The 23,972-nt window shown below is 36.5% G+C and overlaps 1 protein-coding gene across 6 annotated transcripts in view; it reads left to right on the forward strand.

Annotated features, from left to right (window-relative positions):
- UBR3 (ubiquitin protein ligase E3 component n-recognin 3) overlaps positions 1 to 23,972 on the forward strand; it is a 230,411-nt gene that overhangs the window by 26,656 nt on the left and 179,783 nt on the right. For 4 of the 6 annotated variants that reach the window (XM_078070968.1, XM_078070970.1, XM_078070971.1 and 1 more), the window contains exons 3-6: positions 2,892 to 3,050; positions 8,569 to 8,712; positions 9,255 to 9,304; positions 22,306 to 22,372. In XM_078070968.1, coding sequence (XP_077927094.1) covers positions 2,892 to 3,050; positions 8,569 to 8,712; positions 9,255 to 9,304; positions 22,306 to 22,372 — 420 coding nt within the window. The remainder of the gene's footprint in view (positions 1 to 2,891; positions 3,051 to 8,568; positions 8,713 to 9,254; positions 9,305 to 22,305; positions 22,373 to 23,972) is intronic. The other 2 variants (XM_078070969.1, XM_078070972.1) reach the window with 1 other exon arrangement.

The raw sequence follows: 23,972 nt of genomic DNA on the forward strand, positions 1-23,972 counted from the left end.
AGCAGGCTTCCCACATAGCGGGGAGCCCAGTGTGGGGCTCGATCCCAGGACTCTGGGATCATGACCTGAGGCGAAGGCAGACACTTAATGACTGAGCCACCCAGGCGCCCCGAATCTTCATCATTCTTAAAAGTACCATGTTATTCTCTGAAGGGGGGGAAATCGGAGGGGGAGACGAACCATGAGAGACGATGGACTCTGAGAAACAAACAGGGTTCTAGAGGGGAGGGGGGTGGGAGGATGGGTTAGCCTGATGATGGGTATTAAGGAGGGCATGTATTGAATGGAGCACTGGGTGTTACACGCAAACAATGAATCATGGAACACTACATCAAAAGCTAATAATGTAATGTATGGTGATTAACATAACAATAAAAAGTAAAAAAAATAAAAGTACCATGTTATTCTCATTGTGAGCAAACACTTATACTTCTTATTTCTACATTTTAAGCAAAATATACAATCCTTTGTTAACAACTTCCACTCCTCTCAAGTAGGTCTTAAAATACAGGAAGAATTATTTTGATTCAGCCCCAAACTACTCTCTCTTTGGAATGAAGGAACTAGAGACCAGCTAGGTTATTGAACTTGCCTTTGTGCTATTTCTCATATACTATTTACCAGAGTTTTTGGAAATTTACATTTTGTATTATAAGTGTCCTATTTTAGAAAGGTAATAAGTAGAACTCATTTATTATGAGAACCATTATTTTGATCAGAGAGTAATTCATACAAAAGTGTATTATGTTTATTTTTTTTCTTTAGGGACATTTAGCAGTTTTAATAGATAGATGACATAGGTACATAGCTTTGATAATTATTTGTTACCATTATCTGAAAATATAAAGGAATGAATGGAAGCACTTTTTTGACTTAAGATGAATGTCATGAACTTAGTTTCCTGAAATTTTCCTTTCTATATTATCACTTATGCTCAACATTCATTTCTTCTTTCTATGCTAGAAAAATTACTACATTACTTTGTGTAGAGATCACTGTTTAAAATTAAAGAAAGGATTCGAAATCATTTAATCTGAGGTAATAATAGAAGCTCAGAGATTTTGTTGTTTGGCAGATGCCTTGAGTTCCATTTGTCATTTCATCCTACAATCCTCAGATGAGTGTCAGAGCTTATCTAGAGCCCTTGCAAATGAAGAACAAATGTTAATTAAATATTTGCTGTGTTACTACATAAGTCACTGGGGAGGACATAAAGATGAATAATATACAGTATTAGTTATCCACTGAGAAAGTTAAGTTTTTTTTTGGTCTGGGTCCCAGGACTCAGAGTGATCTAGAATTTCATTTACAGATCATCTTTGAACTGGGTTGTTAGTTCCTTGGGGGTAGGAACTAGTTCTTACTTAGTTTTGCTTCCCAGTGCCTATCATGTAGTAGATGCTGAATAAATGTTGAATGAAATTGATGTTCCCCTTTCCTAGGCACACAGGCCCCCTATTAGCTCCCTTATAAGCATCCTTTTAGCTAATTATGTCTGAACTCTAAATCTCATTTTTCATTTCTTCAGGACCTCAGTTTCTCTGAAAAATCTTTTCTTTTTTCCCTTTTAAATATTCTTTTTCAGTTGCTGTACAAGTTTTTTCTCTGTTCCTCCAACTCTACTAGGCATGTCTTTTCTGGTACTTAAAAGCTAGTAAAAACATTTATGTTTATGAAAACAGTTATTTTTCTCTTTTTTTTTTTTTTTTAAAGATTTTATTTATTTGACAGAGAGAGACACAGCGAGAGGGGGAACACAAGCAGGGGGAGTGGGAGAGGGAGAAGCAGGCTTCCCGCGGAGCAGGGAGCCGGACGCGGGGCTCGATCCCAGGACCCTGGGATCATGACCTGAGCCGAAGGCAGACGCTTAATGACTGAGCCACCCAGGCGCCCCGAAAACAGTTATTTTTCATTTTAGTTGCTTTGACCTCCAGCTAACGTGAGTCTGTATTTTTAGAATATGATAGAGGATGGGTTATTTGCTACACAGGTTTAAATTTAGTGCTGACATAATTTTGTTCTAATATTCTTTTTTTTTTTCATTTTTTTGTTCTAATATTCATATGCTACTCTCAATATTTGATTTCTGTCTTGTTTTATTTTAGGAAGTGATCTTAACTTTTTCTTAAACACTGTCTAATTTTGAAATGGTGTTATGTTTACATTTATATATCTGGAAATAAAGGAGCCTCAAAATGAATGCTTTTTAACCAAATTAAGTGCTTAATACCTTAATGAAGTCATCTCTTTTCTCCATCTACTTTTTCTCAGATGATTGAATTTCTGAGCAAGTCTTCCCTGGGCCGGGGGCTGGGGGCTGGGTGAATAACTACCTTCTTCATTTTTTTTTTAAAGATTTTATTTATTTGAGAGAAAGTGAGTGAGAGCATGAGCAGGGTGGAGGGGCAGGGGTAGAGGGACAGGCAGACTCCCTGCTGAGCAGGGAGCCTGACGTGGGGCTCGATCCCAGCACTCTGGGATCATGACCTGAGCCGAAGGCAGATGCTTAACTGACTAAGCCACCCAGGCGCCCCAATGATAACTACCTTCTAAACAGAGTTCTTTTTTTTTTTTTTTTTAAGATTATTTATTTGACAGAGAGAGACACAGTGAGAGAGGGAACACAAGCGGGGGGGTGGGAGAGGGAGAAGCAGGCTTCCTGCCAAGCAGGGAGCCCGATGCGGGGCTCGATCCCAGGACCCTGGGATCATGACTGGAGCCGAAGGCAGATGCCCAATGACTGAGCCACCCAGGCACCCCTAAACAGAGTTCTTATATTAATTTTTTGATTATAAAATACTCTTATCCAAGTTGCTATAACTTTAAAAGAATAAAATATTGTTATTTTTTAGCAAAATATTTTAAAGGAAGTTAATTATATGTTTTTTCAGCAGCTGATGTACCATCAGAAAAAGACCTTAACAAAGTCCTTCAGCTTTTGGAACCTCAAATTTCCTTTTTAGAAGATCTAACTAAAATGGGAGGAGCAATGCGCTCTGTTCTTACTCAGGTTTTGACAAATCAACAAAACTACAAAGATCTGACTTCTGGTAAGTAAAACATTAGCATAGAAGAAAGTTAAAATTTACTTATGTCACTGTAATCATAAGAAATTGTGTATTTTCAAACTTAAATGTAAAATGTAGATTTTTTTTCCATAAAATGCTAAAGGTGGAAGTTATTAAAAGTACTTCTTATTTTATGGATGAAGAAACTGAGTCCCAGAAAAATTAAATGACCAGTTCAGTGCCTCACAACTAACTTACCTAGGAGTTAGCACTAGAATCCAGGTCTCCTCTAAGTTTTGGTGTGACATATTCATAATCTTACTCCACCTCCCCTTCCCCAAACAGTAACAAAACTGCTTCTGTGTCTTCATTTTTGGTGTTCTATACTTTTGGATTGTATGGCATAGGATTTTATAATAATGTAGAATTTAAGTTACAAAACTTGGAATTGTTGAGTATGTTTGTATATGATATACTGTTATATAAAATACTTCAGTTTAAAATTCTTCAGGTTAGCTCAGTTTTATAGTACAACAAATACTTTAAATAGCATTATTTCTGCTGGCTCCTGAACAACACATTTTGGAAAGTTTATATTTTCTTTAGAATGGTGAAATTTTCATGTGTATTGTGAACCATATGTTATTCAGAGATAGTCTTATCTGACATTTATTTTTTTCAGCAAATACTTATTAAGCACCAACTATGTGCTTGGTTTTGGGCTAGGTACTAGAGTTTGGGGTAGGGAATGCAAGTAGTAAACCAGGTAATCCTATCCCTGCCCTTATAAAGCTTAAGGTCTAGTGAGTGAGATGGCATTAATACAACTCCCAAACCGAAAAAATTGTATGATTTATAAACTTGTAGTAAATAATATGAAAGGGTAGGGCAAGTGTTTATAAGAGGGAGACTTGATTTCACTGATGGGGAAGATGGGGAAGCTTCACTGAAGAAGTGATGGAAGTAAAACCTAATGGTTGAGAGAAAGTCATTTAGCTAGAGGGTGAGGGGGCTTGGGTGGTAATGGGATGGGGTTGTATTTAAGGTAGAGGACATCTTCTGCTTTTGATTTCTGGGCTAGCCCGTATGTCATAAACAACATAAAACTGGAAAAAATGTGAGGCAGCTGTTATCAGGCACTGGACAGAGGGCAGTACAAGACTATAAATCTTTGAGAGAAAAGAAAAGCATGAGATGAACCCCACGATTGCTCCGAATCTCTGTCTAGGGATAACTTCCTGACTGCAGCGCGACAAGCTGGTATTGAAGCAGTGTGGTGGCCCACCTGAGCTAAGGAGGTAGAGGTCACAGTTAGGGACAGCTGAAACAGTTGGAAACTGGAATCTTTGGGGTAGAATACCAAGAGGTATGGGGGCAGATGGATGGGGGGACCTCTGAAAGTGCTTGGCCGAGGACTGAGATACACATGTACAGAAGACTGCTTCAGCCTTATTAGAGAGTGACTGCTATGGGTTTAAAAGCAGAATAGAGATATAAGAGGTTAAGCAGTTTTCAGAGATGTTGGAGTTTCAGCCCAGCCAGACTGGAGAGAACTTGTTAATACCACAGGCATCTAGTTGAGACAGAGTTTAGAGATTATTCCTGTCAATTTAGAGGGCCTTTTGAGAACCTTAGACTTTCTACAGACCTGCCCTTATTTTTTATTTTCATTTTTTTTTATTTTTAGAAAGGGGGAGAGAGAGACAGAGTAAGGCGGGGGGAAGGGCAGAGAGAGAGAGAGAGAGAGAGAGAGAGATAGAATCCCAAGCAGACTCCACGCCCAGTACAAAGCCCAACATGGGGCTCAATCCCACAACCCTGAGATCATGACCTGAGCTAAAATCAAGAGTTGGATGCCTAACCAACTGAGCCACCCAGGCGCCCCTACAGACCTGCCCTTTACAAACCTTTACCAAACCTTTGTGAGTTTTTAGGTGATCAGGCTGTTAATTGAATGGTCTTCTAGAATTAAAATTAATAATCTTCAAAGGAAGATAATAGAATCCAGAATCTTCTATAATGTGTCATTAGAATGTCCAGCATACAATAAAAACTAAACATGCAGGAAAATAAGAAATTATGCCCTATAACCAAGAAATAGGGCTGTCAATATAAATTGACCTTGAAATGGACCAGATATTGGATTTAGCAGATAAAGATATTAAAGCAACTATTATAGGGGCACCTGGGTGCTCAGTTGGTTAAACATCCAACTCTTGATTTTGGCTCAGTTCACAATCTCAGGGTTGTGAGATTGATCCCTGTGTTGGGCTCCGTGCTGGGCATGAGCCTGCTTAAGATTCTCTTTCTCCCTCTCCCTCTGTCCATTCCCCACTCTCTTAAAAAAAAAAAACAAACAACTATTATAAATATGTTCAAGAAATTAAAGGAAGATCTGTTCAAATACTTAAAAGTAAATATGATGTTAATGAGGGAAGAGATAAAGAATCTTAGCAAAGAAATATAAACAATAAAAGAAAATCTAGAACTGAAAATTAGCATCGAGCAGTAATTAAAGGGAAAAAATTTACTGGATGGGCTTAGCAGCAGACTGGAAAGGGTAGAAGAAAGACTTAATGAATTTGAAGACAGATTAATAGGTTATTCAATCTGGGGGCACCTGGATGGATCAGTCGGTTAAGCGTCTGCCTTTGGCTCAGGTCATGATCGATTCTGGATTCGAGCCCCGCATTGGGCTCCCTGTTCAGCGGGGAGTCTGCTTCTCCCTCTGGCCCTCACCCGCTCATGCTCTTTCTCTCAAATAAATAAGTAAAATCATTAAAAAAAATTGATTATTCATTCTAGAAAACAGAAAATGCAACAGAGCCTTAGGGACCTGTTAGACAGAATCAGATGCTCTAACGTGCCTGTAATTGGAATCCCAGGAGGACAAAAGAGTATGAATGTGGCAGAAAAGAAACATTTGAAAAAATCATGACTAAAATTTCATCCAAATTGGATGAAAAACATTGACTTATAGATGCAAGATGCTTAATGAACCTCAAGCAGGATAAATATAAAGAATATCAGTCACACCTAGACACCTCCTAGATTCCATGTTGAAATACTTATGGGTGAGAATGAGCTTACTTTTTTAAAAAGGGACTAAAAAAAGGTGTACTGTTGAAATGAAATGAATGTAGGGTGATAGTGGCACAAATAAGGTTACCACAATTAGCCTAGATCCATGGCTCTCATGGGCCATGTGATATTTTATATCTTATCCTGAATGTATTGGGAAGTCATGGAAATATTTTAAGTTTAAGAGTGACTTGATCAGATATGTGTTTTAAAAAGTTGACTTGCTATTTTGCCAAAAATAGATTGGAAGGGGCAAGAATAGAAAAACTCAACTGCAGCCTAGGATAAAGATGATGGTAGCTTGTATTTGAATTTTGGAGACAAAGCTGGAGAAAGATCAAATTATACCTGGTGGTCTGTTTGTTATTTCTTCAAGCCTTATTTAGAATCTCAGCTGTTGTGGAAGAAAGCAGCAAGTTGTTCTTAATCATTGTAAGAATGTATACCTTAGGAATGATTTATGATAATTGTCTTATTTCTACAATTCCTTTTTAATTATTTCTTGAAATAAAAAAACAACAGAAATCCTTGGCTGACTTTTAGTGATGGAAATCACGTTAAATTTTGGTTCAGAAGTTTAAAATTTATAGGCTACTGCACTTGTAGTTACTGCTTGCTTATTCACTGGCTAGCCATGTTTTTAAGCCTCCATTATTTACTTGAGAGAGAGATAGCGAGAGAGAGCATGAACAGGGGAACGGGGAGGGGCAGAGGGAGAGGGAGAAGCAGGCTCCCCGCTGAGCAGGGAGCCCCACACGGGGCTTGATCCCAGGACTGTGGGATCACGACCTGAGCTGAAGGCAGACTCTTAACCGACTGAGTCACCCAGGCACCCCTCCATTTCTTTACTTTTAAAAATGGTAATTATAGGGGTACCTGGATGGTTCAGTTGGTTAAGTATTCAACTCTTGATTTTGGCTCAGGTTATGATCTCAGGGTTGTGAGATTGAGGCTTGTGTTGGGCTCTGTGCTGGATGTGGAGCCTGCTTAAGATTCTTTCTCTCTCCCTCTGCCCCTACCCATCTTTTTAAAAAAATGATTATTATACATTCATTTTTCTCAGGCTTGTTGTGAGGGTTGATAAAATATATTTTGTTACTTAAAAAGTATTATAAATTTGGGGCGCCTGGGTGGCTCAGTCGTTAAGCGTCTGCCTTCGGCTCAGGTCATGATCCCGGGGTCCTGGGATCGAGCCCCGCTTGGGGTTCCCTGCTCGGTGGGAAGCCTGCTTCTCCCTCTCCCACTCCCCCTCCTTGTGTTCCCTCTCTCACTGTGTCTCTCTCTGTCAAATAAATAAATAAAATCTTAAAAAAAAAAAGTATTATAAATTTCATCTGTCATGATTGAGGTAAATACATGGCTTTTATTATTCAGGAGACATTTAGTCATTTCTTACATAGGACGCTTAGAAGGTCTTTATTCTTTATAAACTAAGTGTAATTATTATTATTTTTTTTTTTTGAACTAAGTGTAACTTTTTAATATTGGACTTGAAGGATGGATATATTCCTGTTTAATAGGTGCTAGAGTGTTGTTGTTTTTAAACCAGCCCAGAGAGACAGATATTTAAAAAACAAACTGTTCTATTGCAATTATTAGGCTAGCAAACAGAGGAAATACAGAAAAGCTCAACAAATATTAAAGAAGTTCACTTATATATTTTTATAATTGGAGAGCTTGAGACCTTAATTTAAGATACATAATTTGCCTAGGAGGTATCAAAGGCCATGGTAATTTGGCTTTCAGACAGAGTAATTTTTTACTTTTAAAGAATTCTCAAAATAATACTAAAATTTCTTTTACTATCATTCCATTCTCCATAAATACATTAAAAAATAAAACAAAAATTGGCAATAATTAATAAGCTGCTATACTAAAGTGAAAGTTTTAGGATTGTGTAACTCTAGAACCTAAGCTTTTCAATATTTTTTGGAATAAATTAGTTTTTACTGATATTTCTATAGAAATTATACTTTTAATTTTTTAAATATGATGGAAAAAGTTTGATAAAGCAGGAATTAAGAGTAATATCAGTTATAGTATTTGAAAATTCCACTCAGACATTATTTTATCCAGGAAGCCTTTCCTAAGTATTTTGCTTTGGGTAAGTCTAATGGCACAGTATTATGAGATCATAGATTGTCAAACCAAATGGTTTGTCACTTGTCACTTACCATATTATTTACCTTTCTCTACATGAATTTTCAAGTTCCTTAAGGCAGGAGACATACTCTTGTTAATCTTTGCACCTCCTGTGACTGGCATATTTTAGATACTCAGTTACCTAGTAGATTTTATTATTCATTATAAGCATGCTCTGCATTGTTGTCTGAAGCTGTTTTATATTCATTCTAGGGTTTTCCTGCCATTAGAATATTCAGCTATTTTATATATGTATGTATATTAATTACTGAGATTGCTTTACTTATATTTTGAATGGAATTTTTTTTTCTGATTTTAAATTTGTTTTAAATATTAGGTCTTGGAGAAAATGCTTGTGCAAAGAAAAGTCATGAAAAGTACCTTATAGCTTTGAAGAGCTCTGGACTTACATATCCTGAGGACAAACTTGTGTATGGTATACAGGAGCCATCAGCTGGCACTAGCACTCTGGCAGCTCAAGGTTTGTCTGTTTTAATTGGGACAGTGATAACTTTTCTGTATTAAAACAAAAAGACCCTCAAACTTGACTTATTATTGAAGAAATTTAAATAACGTGTGATTCTTTTTAAGGAAAGTAGTAAAAATGTAGAAGCAAGAAAGAATAGATGGGCCAAAGAAGAGAATGTGTTTTTCTTAAATGGAATTTGGTTAGTTTATTAAGGTTCTAGTTCTAACTCATGAAAAACATTGCTATTTAAGAATAGCCCAAAACTTTAGTATCTCAATATTTTAACAAACCATGGTTTAAAACTAAGAAGTAACAGATCCTTCTAAAACACCATTTGTGATGATTAAATCTGGATTTTCACTAGAGATTTCTTTGGAAGCATAAATCTATTAGACCCGAATTTATTAAAGATAAATGTTGAACTCTGCCAAGATATCTGTTAGAATGAGTTGTCTTAAGGTAATAAAACTTGGCTTTTTGTTTATGTCTCAAAATAATTTTAAAGTAAGTCAGTATGTAACAGTTATGAAGGAAACTTTTTTTCCTTTCCAAAGGTTTTGCAGGTGCAACAGGAACATTGGGACAGCTAGATTCCTCAGATGAGGTGAGATTTAAAACTTTTTGAAAATAAAATTTAAAAAGTTTTAGAACTATACAGATTTGTGGATATTATTTTAGTTTAAGTTCCTCATTTTGTAGACAAGGACACTGAAGCCTAGAGTGGAATAACTTAGCCAAGATTTCAGTTACCAGATTTTTGCTTCTTCTTTATAATTCATCTCTTTCTTCACAGTTTAGAAATGGGAGATAGAAAGAGATAGAGATCTTTCCTAGGTAGATATCCCTAAATTGATCCAAATTGTCATAATATAGTGAAATTGTTTTAAGAAATTTAGCTAAGTCTGGAACAATGTATTAAAAGAATATAAAAGGTAACTGCTTTTCCAATCTCATAATAAGTTACACCTTGTATGTTATACCTTATTTAAAAAAGCAATGTACTTGGAAATAGACTGTCGGTTTGAAATTTCAACTTTTATAGTATTTATTAGGCAAATAGTAGTGCTTATTAAATATTTCTGATAAATCCTTTGTAGCATTCCTATATTTTATTAGTATATAATTTATAACAGAGAATTGCTTTTTTACAAATATTTGTATATAATCTTGATGCTTATGAAATGTAAATTTCATATTTTTTTGTCAAATTTAATGATTAAGAAATTAAAAATCAAATTGTGTTACATTTAAACATACTTTTTAAGTGTAACTTTTTTCTTTGAAAACCCATTTTAATTTGATAATATCACATGAACTAAGCAAAATATCCTCTTTTTGAAAATATGATTTCTGTTATTGATGTCTTGTAATTGATTTAATGCCTTATAATTTAAACTTCCTAGTGGTATTTTTCCCCTCTAAAAAGGCTCCCACAAAATGCAACATTTTCTGGACAAACAGTTTAAAGAGTTTTCAACAAATTGGAGAGGAAGTTTCATATGCTGTTTACAAGTTTGACTCTGGAATTAGAGTGCCTGGGTTTGAAACTGGCTCCTGTACCAATTAGTAGTGTGATTTTGGACAAGTGTCTTAACTTCTCCATGCCTAAATTTCCTCTTCTGCAAAATGGAAGTAATAATAGTATTGCCTGGGGTTATTATGAGGATTGAATGAGTTCATATATGAAAGCACTTAGAGCCGTAGTGCCTGGCATATTGTAAACACTAAGTATGTGTCTGTAAAATAAAATAAAATCATTTAAAAATTAAATTATTTAAAATAATTTAAAAATACTGTAAATAGTTAACTATAACTTTTGCTTTTTTTAACTTCAAAGAGTTACAAACAATGTTGCTATAATGACAAATGGGAAAAACTTACTGGTATTTAAAATAGACTTTCAAAAAAAATAAAATAGACTTTACAAAATACATATAAACATTATCCATTATTTCAACTAAAATAGTATTAATTCCATTTTGAAGCTAGGAGAGGGGCATGATGGAGGTAAGAATACCAATTCTTCATATGTCAAAGAAGGAAGAGATTAGATAATAGACATGTCGTTTTATTTTATTTTATTTTTTTAAGATTTATTTATTTATTTTAGAGAGAGCACGTGCAGGCAAATTAGTGGGGGGTGGGGTGAGGAAGGGCAGAGAATCCTCAAGCAGACTCCCCACTGAGTGTGGACCCTAACATGGGGCTTCATCCCAGGACCCTGAGATCATGACCTGAGCCAAAATCAAGAGCTGCACACTTAACCAGTCAACTGAGCCATCTGGGTGCCCCTAGACATTTTTTTTTTGTTGTTGTTAAGATTTTATTTATTTATTTTGAGAGAGAGAGAGCATGTGGGGGAGGGGCAGAGGAAGAGAGAGAATCTCAAGCAGACTCCACACCAAGCACGGAGCCTGACTCGGGGCTTGAGCTGAAATCAAGAGTCAAATGCTTAACCAGCTGAGTCACCCAGGCATTCCTGGACATGTGGTTTTTAGTAACTTATTCTGCTCTATTATTTCTTTTTTTTTTTTAAGAGAGAGGGAGAGAAAGAGTGAGTGAGCTGGGGGGACAGGGGCAGAGGGAGAGGGAGAAAGAATCTTACCGAGGTCCCACGCCCAGCGCAGAGCCCAACGCAGGGCTTGATCTCACCACCCTGAGATCATGACCTGAGCTGAAATCAAGAGTGGGTTGCTTAACTGATTGAGCCACTCAGGTGCCCCTATTCTGCTTTCTTTAAGCGCATTTTGTGGGGAGGCAGAATGGCCTTTCAAAAGGTGAGATCTGGGAATACTTAGAAATTGAATATGAGTGGGGAGCATGAGCACATTTTTGTTTAAAGCCAACCAGACAGGAAAGGAGCCTTGTATCTATTGTCAGTAGTACCTTTAGAAAATTGATTTCATAATGAAATCGTTTAGTGATGTTACAGGACATTTTTTTTAAGATAATCTAAACATCTTGATGTGATCTAGAACAATAAAAATCTATAGTTATGCTTGTTTATATGGTAGGTTAAAACCTTCATATTATTTAAGCATCCTAGCCTTATGCATCTAATAGCTGTGATAACAATTCTACTTTATTTTCATGAATTGAATCTGATTTCTGGGCATGTAGAAAGCTGGTCTTCAACATAGATATTTTCTCCTCTGTCTAGGAAAGAACTAAGTCATTTTTGCCTTGGCCTCAACTTTCCGGCTTACCTTTTAAATTGCCATGGATTTTATGGTAGGGTGCTAGAAGGAAATCCTTTTTTTTTTTTTTTTTTAAAGATTTTATTTATTTATTTGACAGAGAGAGAGACAGCGAGAGAGGGAACACAAACAGGGGGAGTGGGAGAGAGAGAAGCAGGCCTCCTGCTGAGCAGGGAGCCCGATGGAGGGCTCGATCCCAGGACCCTGGGATCATGACCTGAGCTGAAGGCAGACGCTTAATGAATGAGCCATCAGGCGCCCCAGGAAATCCTTTTTTTTTTAAAAAAAAGATCTTATTTATTTATTTATTCATTCATTCATTCATTCATTCATTCATTCAGAGAGTGAGCTGGGGGAGGAGACAGAGGGAGTGGGAAAGAGAATCTCAAGCAGACTCCATGCTGAGTGCAGAGCCTGATGTGGGGTTCGATCTCATGACCCTGAGGTCATGACCTGAGTCAAAACTAAGAGTTGGACACTTAACTGACTGAACCACTCAAGCACTCCTAGAAGGAAATCCTTTTGTGTGTGTTGGGGAGAGAAGTAATTTCTGGGTGGATATCAGAGGATTTGAAATAAAGCTTTTCTTTTTTCATTGCCATTGCTTCTAAACTGTCCTTCTTAACGTCTTTTCTTCTTTCTGTTCATTCCTCTTGGATTCTTTGTTTCAGCAACTTTTGTGTATAATATGTTTGTTTTTGTTTTTTTTTTTTTTTTAAGATTTTATTTATTTTCTTGACAGAGAGAGACATAGCGAGAGCAGGAACACAAGCAGGGGGAGTGGGAGAGGGAGAAGCAGGCTTCCCGCAGAGCGGGGAGCCCGATGCGGGACTCGATCCCAGGACCCTGGGATCATGACCTGAGCCGAAGGCAGACGCTTAACGACTGAGCCACCCAGGTGCCCTGTGTATAATATGTTTTATGTAATAATTTGTTCCTTAATTATGATTATGTCTCAATGTGAATATCATCTTAAAAACTTCTTGATGGTGACAAGTTCAAAATACTTCATTTCATCTATCCTCAAAGGACATCATTTTTTGAGAGTAGCTGAGAATTATTGTTAGAACATGTGATACATATTTAACTTATATATTTAAAAGTAGTTTAGACTCTGATTTTTAAATCATATTTTGTAATTTAAATTTTAATCTATTTAAAAGTACTTTTTATAGCTTATATATTTATTATAATTTCTAGTTGGGATAAAAATGGGGTCATTTGGGCATTTGAAAACTTAAGAATTTGAAGTAGAGTTGTTTAGCTACAAGTGAATTGAAGGGTATCTATTTTAGTTTTTTTTGTTTTAAAGATTTTACTTATGTGAGAGAGAGAGAGCAATAGAGAGAGAGAGATCATGAGTTGGGGGGGCAGAGGAAAAGGGAGAAGCAGGCTCCCTACTGAGCAGGGAGCTCAACATGGGGCTCGACATGGGGCTCAATCCCAGGACACCTGAGCCAAAGGCAGAGGCTTAACCAACTGAGCCACACAGGCACCCCTACTTTAGTTTTTTCTTTAAGAGAAACTTCAGCTTTTTAGAGTTAGGCAGACCTCAGTTTGAGTTTTGTCTCATAATATCACTTTTTTTTTTGCCGGGTTATTTAACTTTGGAACATCCATTTTCTCTTGAAAAAATGATGAGAATTCTGTTAGGATTAAATGGGATAACATATAAAGTACCTATCACAGATTAGACACAGATTAGACTCTTGATAAATGTTTTTGTCCTAGTACTTTATGTGAGAAGTTTATCAAATATTTGAATTTTTGAGCTATTGTGGGTCATATTATACACATTTCTACTCATCTTTGCAGAGGAAGTAGTTTACTAAAACATGTTTTAAAACAATGAAGTTCATTTTTAAAAATTTAATTGAAATATTACCTAAGTAATGCACAAATACATTGTAGTTGTTTTGCCAGACAAGTAAGATAAAATGAAAGTCCCCTCTCTGCCCTTCCTAATAGCAGCTCTTCTCTGGGTAACTACAGTTAATAGTTTGGATGTCCTTGACAGACCCTCTTCTATGGAGTTAAATAACTATGTGTTTATAGAAATGTATCGTGTGTGTGTGTTTGTGAATAAATAAAAAATGTTATGCCATTTTGTGTCCTTTTATTTGCTCCATAACGTACTGTGCAGATTCATCTTTGTCAGTACTCTTTTCTTTCAATTTGCTACATAGTATTCTGAAATATGAATTAAACTACAGTTTATCCAATCATTTCCTTAATTTGCAGTTTTTTATGACAAGATACAGGGCTTACATTTCTTTTTGTGGAGATGTGCAAGTATTTCTCTAAGATGTGGAATTGCTAGGTCACAGTATGCATATCTTAAATTTTAATAGATTCTATTTCTTTCTGATTATAAAATCACACACATATTTAACATGAAAAGTATGGAAAAGTATAAAAATAAGACTATTACCCAGGGCCTGTTGTAAAAGGTTTTAGTGATAAAGTCAGGAAATTTTCTATTTTAAGATTGTGAATTTTTAAAAAAGACTTTATTTATTTGTCAGAGAGCGTGCGAGAGAGCGAACACACAAGCAGGGGGAGTGGCAGGCAGAGGGAGAAGCAGGCTCCCCGCTGAGCAAGGAGCCCAATGCAGGACTTGATGTGATCATAATTTTTAATACAAAAATATATTCATTTATCATTTATGTTTTATTGTGTACCACAAAGTCTTTGGTTTTTGGTTCTTTTTTTAAAGATTTTATTTATTTATTTGAGATAGAGGGTGTGAACTCACACGCGCGCCAGCACAAGCCCAGGGTGGGCGGGCGGGGAGAGGGGCAGAGGGAGAGGGAGAAAACAGGCTCTCCGCTGAGCAGGGAGCCTTACGCTGGGCTCCATCCCCAGACCCTGGGATCATGACCTGAGCTGAAGGCAGATGCTTAACCGACTGAGCCACCCAGGCACCCTTGCTTTTTGGTTCTGAACACATTTTCAAATGTTGAGTTAGAAATAGAAGAATCATAATACAACAAAAGCAAAAATGAGAATCAGGAGGAAGCAGTTTGAAGGCTGTAAAAATTACAAATGCTAGAGCTTAAAGTTCATTTTGCCTCATTTATAGATGAAGAAGCTGAATTCCATGGAAATAACAGGCTCACTCAGGCTAGTGAATTTCATTTACTAGTTTGTGATAGAGTTGGAAGTGGACACTAGGTCTCTTACCTAGTTGGTTTAGAGTTCTTTCTGTAAAGTGGATAAACTACTGTTTTACACTATTGCTGTGCAACACATTTGTCCTAAACTTTGTGGCCTAAAATTACCTTTTTTTTCCCCTCAATTTTATGACTCAGGAATTTGGGACCCGCAGGTGGGCATTTCTCACTTGGATTCCCTCATGCGGTTCTAATTAGTTGTTGGCTGCCACTGCAGTCCTCTAAGGCTCAGCTGAAGTGGAGCTTTAAGGTGGCTTACGGACAGGACTAGCTGTTGATTGCTTACTATGGACAGGGAGCTCAGCTGGCTTTTGACCAGAGTGCCTACAGGTGGCTTCTCCAGAGTGGTGGTCTCAAGTTGTTATAGTTACTGGCTTCTCCCAGATTAAGAGCTGGAGAGTAGAAGCTAAAGAGCCTTTTCTGACCTGGCCTTAGAAGTTACATAGTGTCACTTCCAACTGCATATTATTAGTTGGGAGTTGTCAAGGTGGGCCCACATTCAGTGGGAGGGGGCGTAGATCCCACCTCTAGAAGAAGGAGTGTCAAAGAATTTGTAAACACATTTCAAAACTTACATAACCAAGAGATGACTTTGCCATTGTTTTCCCTGGATTCACTTGCTATCCAAAATAATGACTAGTGATTATAGCTAACTAACATACCAACAATTGATTATAGATTTTTCCATCTATTCAGTGATTTTTTTTGGTTGGGAAAACTGTCACATGACAATGAAATAATGCTGCAATCAGAAATGGCTGTTGTAGGGTTTTAATTAAAATTGGAGTTTTCCTAAAGTATAGTAGTTACTATTGTAGATCAAGAAAATGAAAGCTTACATTTAAGATTATAAGATATATTTTTTTAAAGTTGATCTTTACCTTTGTGAACTCTTTTTAACTCTGTAAAGGAGAAAGTTGATGCAGGGATAAGATAAAAAGAGTATGACAGGAGAGTACCTAGATACAGATGTTCTTGAACAAATACCTATTTATGCCATTTAAAATTCATTAAGGCTGGGGTGCGCCTGGGTGGCTCAGTTGTTAAGTCTATGCCTTCGGCTCAGGTCATGATCCCCGGGTCCTGGAATTGAGCCCTGCATGTGGCTCATTGCTCAGCAGGGAGCCTGCTTCTCCCTCTGCCTGCCGCTCTCCCTGCTTGTGTGCGCGCGCGCTCTCTCTCTCTCTCTGACAAACAAATATCTTAAAAAAAAAAAAGAAAGAATAAAAGGTTCCAAGATGTATATAATGTCCTACTCCCAAGTCAATATTTTATTTTTTTAAAAGATTTATTTATTTATTTGAGGGCGCCTGGGTGGTTTAGTCGTTAAGCGTCTGTCTTCAGCTCAGGTCATGATCCCAGGGTCCTGGGATGGAGCCCTGCATCGGGCTCCCTGCTCAGCGGGAAGCCTGCTTCTTCCTCCCCCACTCCCCCTACTTGTGTTCCCTCTCTCGCTGTGTGTCTCTCTATCAAATAAATAAATAAAATAAAATAAAAAAAAGGATGAGAAGAGGACGGTGACATCTTAATTACTACTATAGAGAAGTGATTGTAACAATTAAAAAATGTTGTAAGAATTTAGAATTGGAGAGACCCTAGAGGTAATCTGCTCTTACCACTTTGTTTTAAAAATGAAGAAACAGATTTGAAACTGTAACAGCAGCAAGATTTCTATTTGTAAAGAGTTTTATTGAATGAGGGTACATATTGCAGTCTACTTAATTTCATTCATACAAGTTGTGTCAGAAATTTTTCCCTGCTGTCCCTAGAACATTATGTACTCAGCAGTGCTATTTATACACATGACATTCTTCATACTACTACTACTTATTCTTTATTTGTATAGCTCATATGAAATAGGAGTAGAAAATGTTGTTTGTGTTGTATGGAACTGAAAAGAAAAATATTTAACTTTATAAAGTATTTTTTAATTTACATTTATATTAATTTTTTGTTTAGATTTATTTGTAACCATCAGATAATTCAGTTCAAAAGAAAATTATCTCTAGTATTATATGTACATGGGTCTAATTAGAGAGTTTGTCAGAGAAAATAGGATCTTTTAAATCAAGATAACTTTTTAAGATTATATTCACTGTGGCCATTACCATAGCAATGTCCATTTATCTGTGTGCAGTGACCAGATCATTAATTTCTGTGACATTGATGTACTTAACTGTTAATACAAATGAAGACATTTAAGACACTCTTCCCTCTGTGTAACTGTAAAACTATGAATGTCCGTTGTGCAAATATTAAAAAATAGAAAAAAGCATAAAAAAGAAAACATTTACCTTCAGCTGTACCATCCAGAGATAACCATTGTTTATTAATTTTTCTTGTTTACTTCTAATCTTTTTTTTCTGCATACTTTTAGGTAATTGAGAAATACTTAAAGTAAGTTACTATGTAAATATGCTTTTAGTACTCTTGCCTTTATCAAGACAGAATCCAGATGAACAGTTAAAACTAATTTGTCAAAATATAGCAAAAGCAAGATTATTGAAATTAAAAGACGGAGTTGCTTTTCATAAATTAATAGGTAAAAGAAAAAATTAGTTTTATTTTTGGAGATAGGAGGTTAATTCTAATCATAAATTACATTAATGGTTAAAAGTAAGATAGGGAATCATAGAAACTTTTGGTGGGAGGGCCTTAGAAATGTCTAATGTATTGCTTTTCCAGTGCAGGAATTGATTTTACAACATTCCTGACAGTTGGTAAACCTTTTCATAAACACTTCCAATGATAGGGAGTTTACCTAGTTTCTGAGGCAACTTGTTCTTTTGTTTGATAGCTCTAATTGTTAGAATGTTCTTCTCAATACTGTGTTAAATACTGTAATTTTCACATGTTTCTTATTTTTTCCTTTAGAAAGATTTTTATTTTTTTAAAGATTTATTTATTTGAGAGCTAGCGAGCACGCAATGATGGGGAGGGGCAGAGGAGAGGGAGAAGCAGACTCCCCGCTGAGCAGGGAGCCCTATGCAGGACTGATCCCAGGACCCTGAGATCATGACCTGAGCTGAAGGCAGATGCTTATCTGCCACCCAGGTGTTCTTGAAATATTTTTATTTTTACTTCATAAGACACCTCCTTAAATATTTAGCTTTAATTATTTAATATTCTGTGCTGTACATGCCTTTTTCATCTATTCACTCCCTTTTAAGTGTGTGATTTGATTCAGTACACAGGCATGGGCTATCTTTTGATAAGCATACTGTTTGTTAAGGTCCAATTTTTTTTTTAGCCTTTTAGCATCTATGCTAGACTGTTGGCCGGAACCCAGTGGTCAAAAATGAAATGTCTAGGTTTTGACCCTCCCAGCCCCCCAACACTGAACAGTTGACAAGCTAGAGGTCCCTCTCTGCTTTGTACTTGTAGAGTTGATTTAAAGTAAACTACCTCTGGGCACGTGGGTGGCTCAGCCGGTTAAGCGGCTGCCTTCGGCTCAGGTCATGATCCCAGGGTCCGGGGATCGAGTCCCGCATTGGGCTCCCTGCTCGGCGGGGAGCCTGCTTCTCCCTCTGCCTCTGCCTGCCTCTCTACCTACTTGTGCTCTCTCTCTCTCTCTCTCTCTCTAATAAATAAATAAATAAATAAATAATCTTAAAAAAAAAAAACTATCTCAGATTATAGTGACTTACTTAAATCTTTGTTTCATTTTATTGTTCTAGTCTTCAAGATCATCTTTGGATTTTATTTTTATACTCTGATATGTTAAATATTCCTTTTAGCCTTGTATATTCTGTGTTAACAGCCTTTGAGTATTATTTTAACCTTCTGTGAATTTACCTGACTTCTTTTTATGGAGCTCACATTTTTTTCATCTGTCTAGTAAATTCATCAAAGAAAATAAGAAAGGTTAATTTGGTTGAGAAACCATCTGTAAATTTTGCAGGCTAGGAGTTTGAATCTATCTCATTTTGGGCATTATACATATTTTGTGCCTGAAACACATATGGCAATGTGTCACTTCCCTGCCCAGGGATTAGTTAAGATTTCAAAAGTGTTTCTCCAGGCTGCACAAATGCTGTCTGGATTGAAGTTGTACTTGATTTATTTCCTTCCTTGTCCATTGGACCATGATTTTCTCCCAGCTTTCTATACTGCTTCTTCATGGATAAATAGGGAAGAACTAAAACTTACCATCACGGATTTGGGGTTGGGTGTGGTATTGTGGTCATAACTGTATTTTCATCTTCCTTAATCCTGAAATTCCCACCACTGGGGGTTCTTCCATTGTTAAAAGTATTGTTTTTTCTCAAGATAAAAATATGGGACTTGTAATAGATAATATAGTATCTTGAGCAGATCGTCACAGTTAGGATTGGAAATCAGAATCATATTTAAAATTTATTTATTGGGCGCCTGGGTGGCTCAGTTGGTTGGGCGTCTTCCTTCAGCTCGGGTCATGATCCCAGGATCCTGGGATCGAGTCCCACATCAGGCACCCTGCTTGGCAGGGTGTCTGCTTCTCCCTCTGCACGTGCCCCCCCCCCCCACCGCTTATTCTCTCTCTCATATAAATAAATAAAATATTTTAAAAAATTTATTTATTAACTTAAAACTATAATCCATATTCATTGTTGAATAAATAGAAAATAAATGTTAATAAAAATGTAAAATTATATATTACTCTATCATTTAGAGGTGGCTTATTGTAAACATCTCTATTTTAACAGATTTATATGTAGTATATTTTAATGGTTTAATGGTTTCATGCTATACATGCTATTCTGTAACCTGCTTTTCTCACTAATGACCATTTTGAACATTATAAGGAATATATTTTAACAGCTTTTATATGTATATATTATCAATACTTAAATGGTTTCATACTCTATATGCTATTCTATACAGCATGCTTTTTTCATTTTTAATAATGGTTTTTGAAGAAATATCTGGTCACAATGAAAATAGAGCCTCTGGCATTGTTTTCCTTTGAGGTATGCTATAATTTATTTACCTAATCTCCTGCTGTTGGAAGCCAAAGATTCTTTTATTTTGCTATTATAAATAACATTGTGATGAATAGTTATGTGTATAGTCCTTATTCACTTGTCTGTTTCTTTAGGATAAATTCCTATAACTGAAACTTCTGTTACAATGATAAATATACCTAAAGGCTTTTGACATGTGTATTGACAAATTGCCATTCAGAAAAATGACAAGACTATGTATTTTCCCATCATTCCTTTAATCTCCCGTCCTAGCTGTATTTGATAATCTACCATGATGTGAAACCCAACTCACTGGTCTGTTTCCAGACTTTTGTCGTTGTGCTTTTGTTCATGCTGTCTTTTCTTGGAATGGCTTTCCTCTCCTTTGCTTGGTTACTTTTACTTGTTTTTTAGACTGTAAGGTTGGGAAATTTATAGAACTTTGTTATGCCATGACCATTGCTTGATCAAGGATACTCTTTTTATAGGAAGTTTATATTTGAAATTATGAAGTAATCCTAGCCTGGGTTATAAAATGTTTTTTTTCCAGATTGGGAGAACAGTTTCACAAATGGCTGATAGCTGGATCTCACACTTTAGAACTCCCTGGGCCCTGTGTCATGATTTTATATTTTTGTGTCTGTTTTTTGTCTTTTAAGGCTCCAAATTTCATTTTGCCAAGTTACTCCAAGAGAAAGTGAGGGTGGTGGAAGAGGAGGAGGGGAGTGTAGTTTGGCCGTCAGTACTGCTGCCAGGTGGTAGATGGTCAGAGAGGACTGGCGAAGGGGGGATTTCATGGGGAGGGCATATGGAAGTGCTGAGTAAATGCCCATTGACTGAGCCAAATGTTATCTTTGGAAACCCCCAGCCCTGAGGATGGATGCTAGGTTTGCCAGAAACCTGAAGTTAAGGCTCTGGTGTGTAGGCCAAGGAAGCCATACCAGCAGATAAAACAGCAGCATGAAGCCAAGGCTACTTTTCTGCTTTGGAGATTTGATGGGCTGTAATTGAGAAAGTATCTGGGAATATGTACTATAGTTCTAACTGCCACCACCAGCATAACACCTTTGTTAGTACAACAGATTGTATACAAAATACTACCACACATGTCTTTGTAAGATCATTGGCTCATATGTGTTTGGAAAATAGGAAAAAGATGTCGGTTTAACATGGAGGTTTGGGATTCCTATGTAGTCTTTCCTAGTTCAGGAGAGCTAGGATAATAGGGGTAGAATCCTATCCTTTAGCTGGAGGGGAAAAAAACCTGAATTCTGCTGTGAAGGCAGAGGAACCTTTTCAGCAACATTTAAAGAAAATGAGAAATTAGCCCTGGATGCAAAGGAGCACTTGCATCCAGGGCTGCCTCCCCAAGAGGCACACCTCTAGCTTCCCATTGGTTGCAAGAGGGGCAGACTGCTGCTTCCTCTGCTCTTTTCCCCTCTGTGCTCTCGTAGCTGGCTAGGTTCCCATTCTGTTGTTGTGATGCTGTGTTAACATCCCCTGAGACAGCCTCAAACCACTCCAAGATGTTTGTCTGGGCATCCAAATGATATCCCCAGGTACCGATTATTGCTTTTGTTACCTCTGGTTACAAACTTGAATAGGTTGTGAGTGGTCTGCCCCTCATTCCTTTTTTCCCCATAAGCTTTGTTATTTTTAATGTGAGTTTTTTTTTCAGGAATGAATATATCTACATATAAGCAGAAATGCCTGTATTTTCTTCTTGGATTTTTTCCCTAAGTATCTTAAAATTTGTTACTACTTTTTAAACTGTCAACTCCAGCTTTTAATGTGCTATGCTTATTTTTCAGAATTTGATTTCTTGAACTCATTTTTTCTCTTAGATCCTTCAAAGCCTTTTCTCTATTCATTGTTTTAGCCCTCTTCCCTTGCTCTCTTTTCTTCCTGTGCTAATCTGCTTCCCTCCTTCCCTTTATGTTCTTTGTGCATTTGATGTTATATTTATAAGGTTAGGAAATTTTTCTTAATAGGAAATTTTTTATTTTGGCATTTCTGGGTTTTTCAAGTCTTCCATTAAAAGCACAGATTAAATTTAAGAGTTCTTATATTTTAATACTAAGGATTTTCATTATATATTTTAATTACAATGCTAATTTTAAAATTAAAAATACATTTTATTACAGTATATACATAAAAGTGAAATGTGTTGATTAATACTATGTAAGCATGCCTATGTTACATATTTAACATAATTTATAAGCATACTTATATTTATGTAAAAAAAAATCCATGAATAGGACTGTATGTGATGCTAATTTTGTTTTCCTCCAGGAGGATCAGGATGGGAGTCAAGGACTGGGCAAGAGAAAGAGGGTCAAACTAAGCAGTAGCACCAAAGGTATTTATATTTAATTTTTTCCCTTGTATAAAAAGCTAAAAATGAAAACCAAGAAACAGATTCTAACTATAGACACAGACTGATAGTTACCAGAGGGGAGGTGGGTGGAGGGGGAGCAGTTAAACAGGTGATGGGGGATTAAGGAGTGCACTTGTGATGAGCACCAGGTGGTGCATGGAAGTGTTGAATCACTCTATTGTACACCTGAAACTAATGTGACACTGTATGTTAATTAACTGGAATTTAAATAAAAACTTTAAAAAAAGCTAAAAATGTTTAATCATTAAGAATACTTGATGGGCTAGCCATTTTGAAGGGAGAATTATGTTCTTAGATTTGTCTAATGATGGAGAAAGTATTGTTAGGGAGTGATTGTGGGGGACCTCAAAAGCAAATGAAACCCTTACTATTGGAATTTTGTTTATTGTTTTTTCATAAGATGTGCATTATTATATTTGAGCCATAAAAAAGTAAATCTTTTCATTGATTCTTTGATTTGGATCCAGTGTTTTTGATGTAAAGTTTTAGTTCGATTTACATCTTTTTATAATCTGGGTTATGCAGTTTCTAGAGTGAAAAAGCGTAAGTATGGGAGAGATGGTGAGAAAGAGAGGTGGGAGGAGGGAGAGAATAAAAATGAATGGCACTTAATTAAGGGTTCAGTAAGGGCTCAATACATGTTTGCTCAAAGGAAGAAGTAGGTATTTGTGTACTGAGGGAATAGATTAGTGATAATAATGAGTAATATTTATTGATCTTTTTGTATATGATAGACATAGTGCCAGGCACTTCACATATGTTGTTTCATTTAATTCTTAAAGTCACCATACAAAACAGTAATTATTATTATTATTAATTATTATTACTGTTTTATGAATGAAGAAATGGAGGCATGTTAGAGATCACAGCTAATGAGAAGTAGATCCTTAATTCAAACCCCAGAGCCTAAGCTGTTAATTACTGTTTTCTTGACCCTTACTAAAAGCTTTTCTGGAGTACTTGTTACTAGTTGACAGCCTGCGCTCTGGATTTTGCCGTGGATTTCCACCGTGGATTTCCAAATCTTAACATGGTCTATATTCTGGGTTAGTATGGTCTGTTAGAGAGTCTCCAGAGGTTAAATTATTATTTTGATGAAAAAAAGATTATTATTTCTGTGCTGAGTATATCTTGTGGTATATTTACAACTGCTTGGAAAGGTGGAGCAAACAGGTAGTTTCAGTTGAGGCTCATTTTTAAGTCTGTTCTGAGTTACTTATGCTACTGCATTTAACTTGGGGCTCCTAGTGTTGGGGACCCCTCAAGATCTTCTAGCCAGACTAAGATGACATTAGCCAGATTAACAGGAGAAAATAAAATTTAATATTGTACATATGGGAAATCACACAGACATGGAAATTCCAAAAACAGGCAAAATAAAGTATATAGGTAATTCTGAACTAGGGAGAAATGGGTAAGGGTCTGGGACTTCAAAGGGAAGACATGCAATTCATAGGAAGATGAAGAAGAGTAATATTTGATAAATACATGTTTGTTGGGCCCCTTAGAAATAATAGGACACGGGTCTTGCTAGGTTCCGCCCTGTCTACCATACTTAGTT

Source organism: Halichoerus grypus, chromosome 4 (genome assembly GCF_964656455.1).
Source record: "Halichoerus grypus chromosome 4, mHalGry1.hap1.1, whole genome shotgun sequence".
In the NCBI taxonomy this organism is placed as follows: domain Eukaryota; kingdom Metazoa; phylum Chordata; class Mammalia; order Carnivora; family Phocidae; genus Halichoerus; species Halichoerus grypus.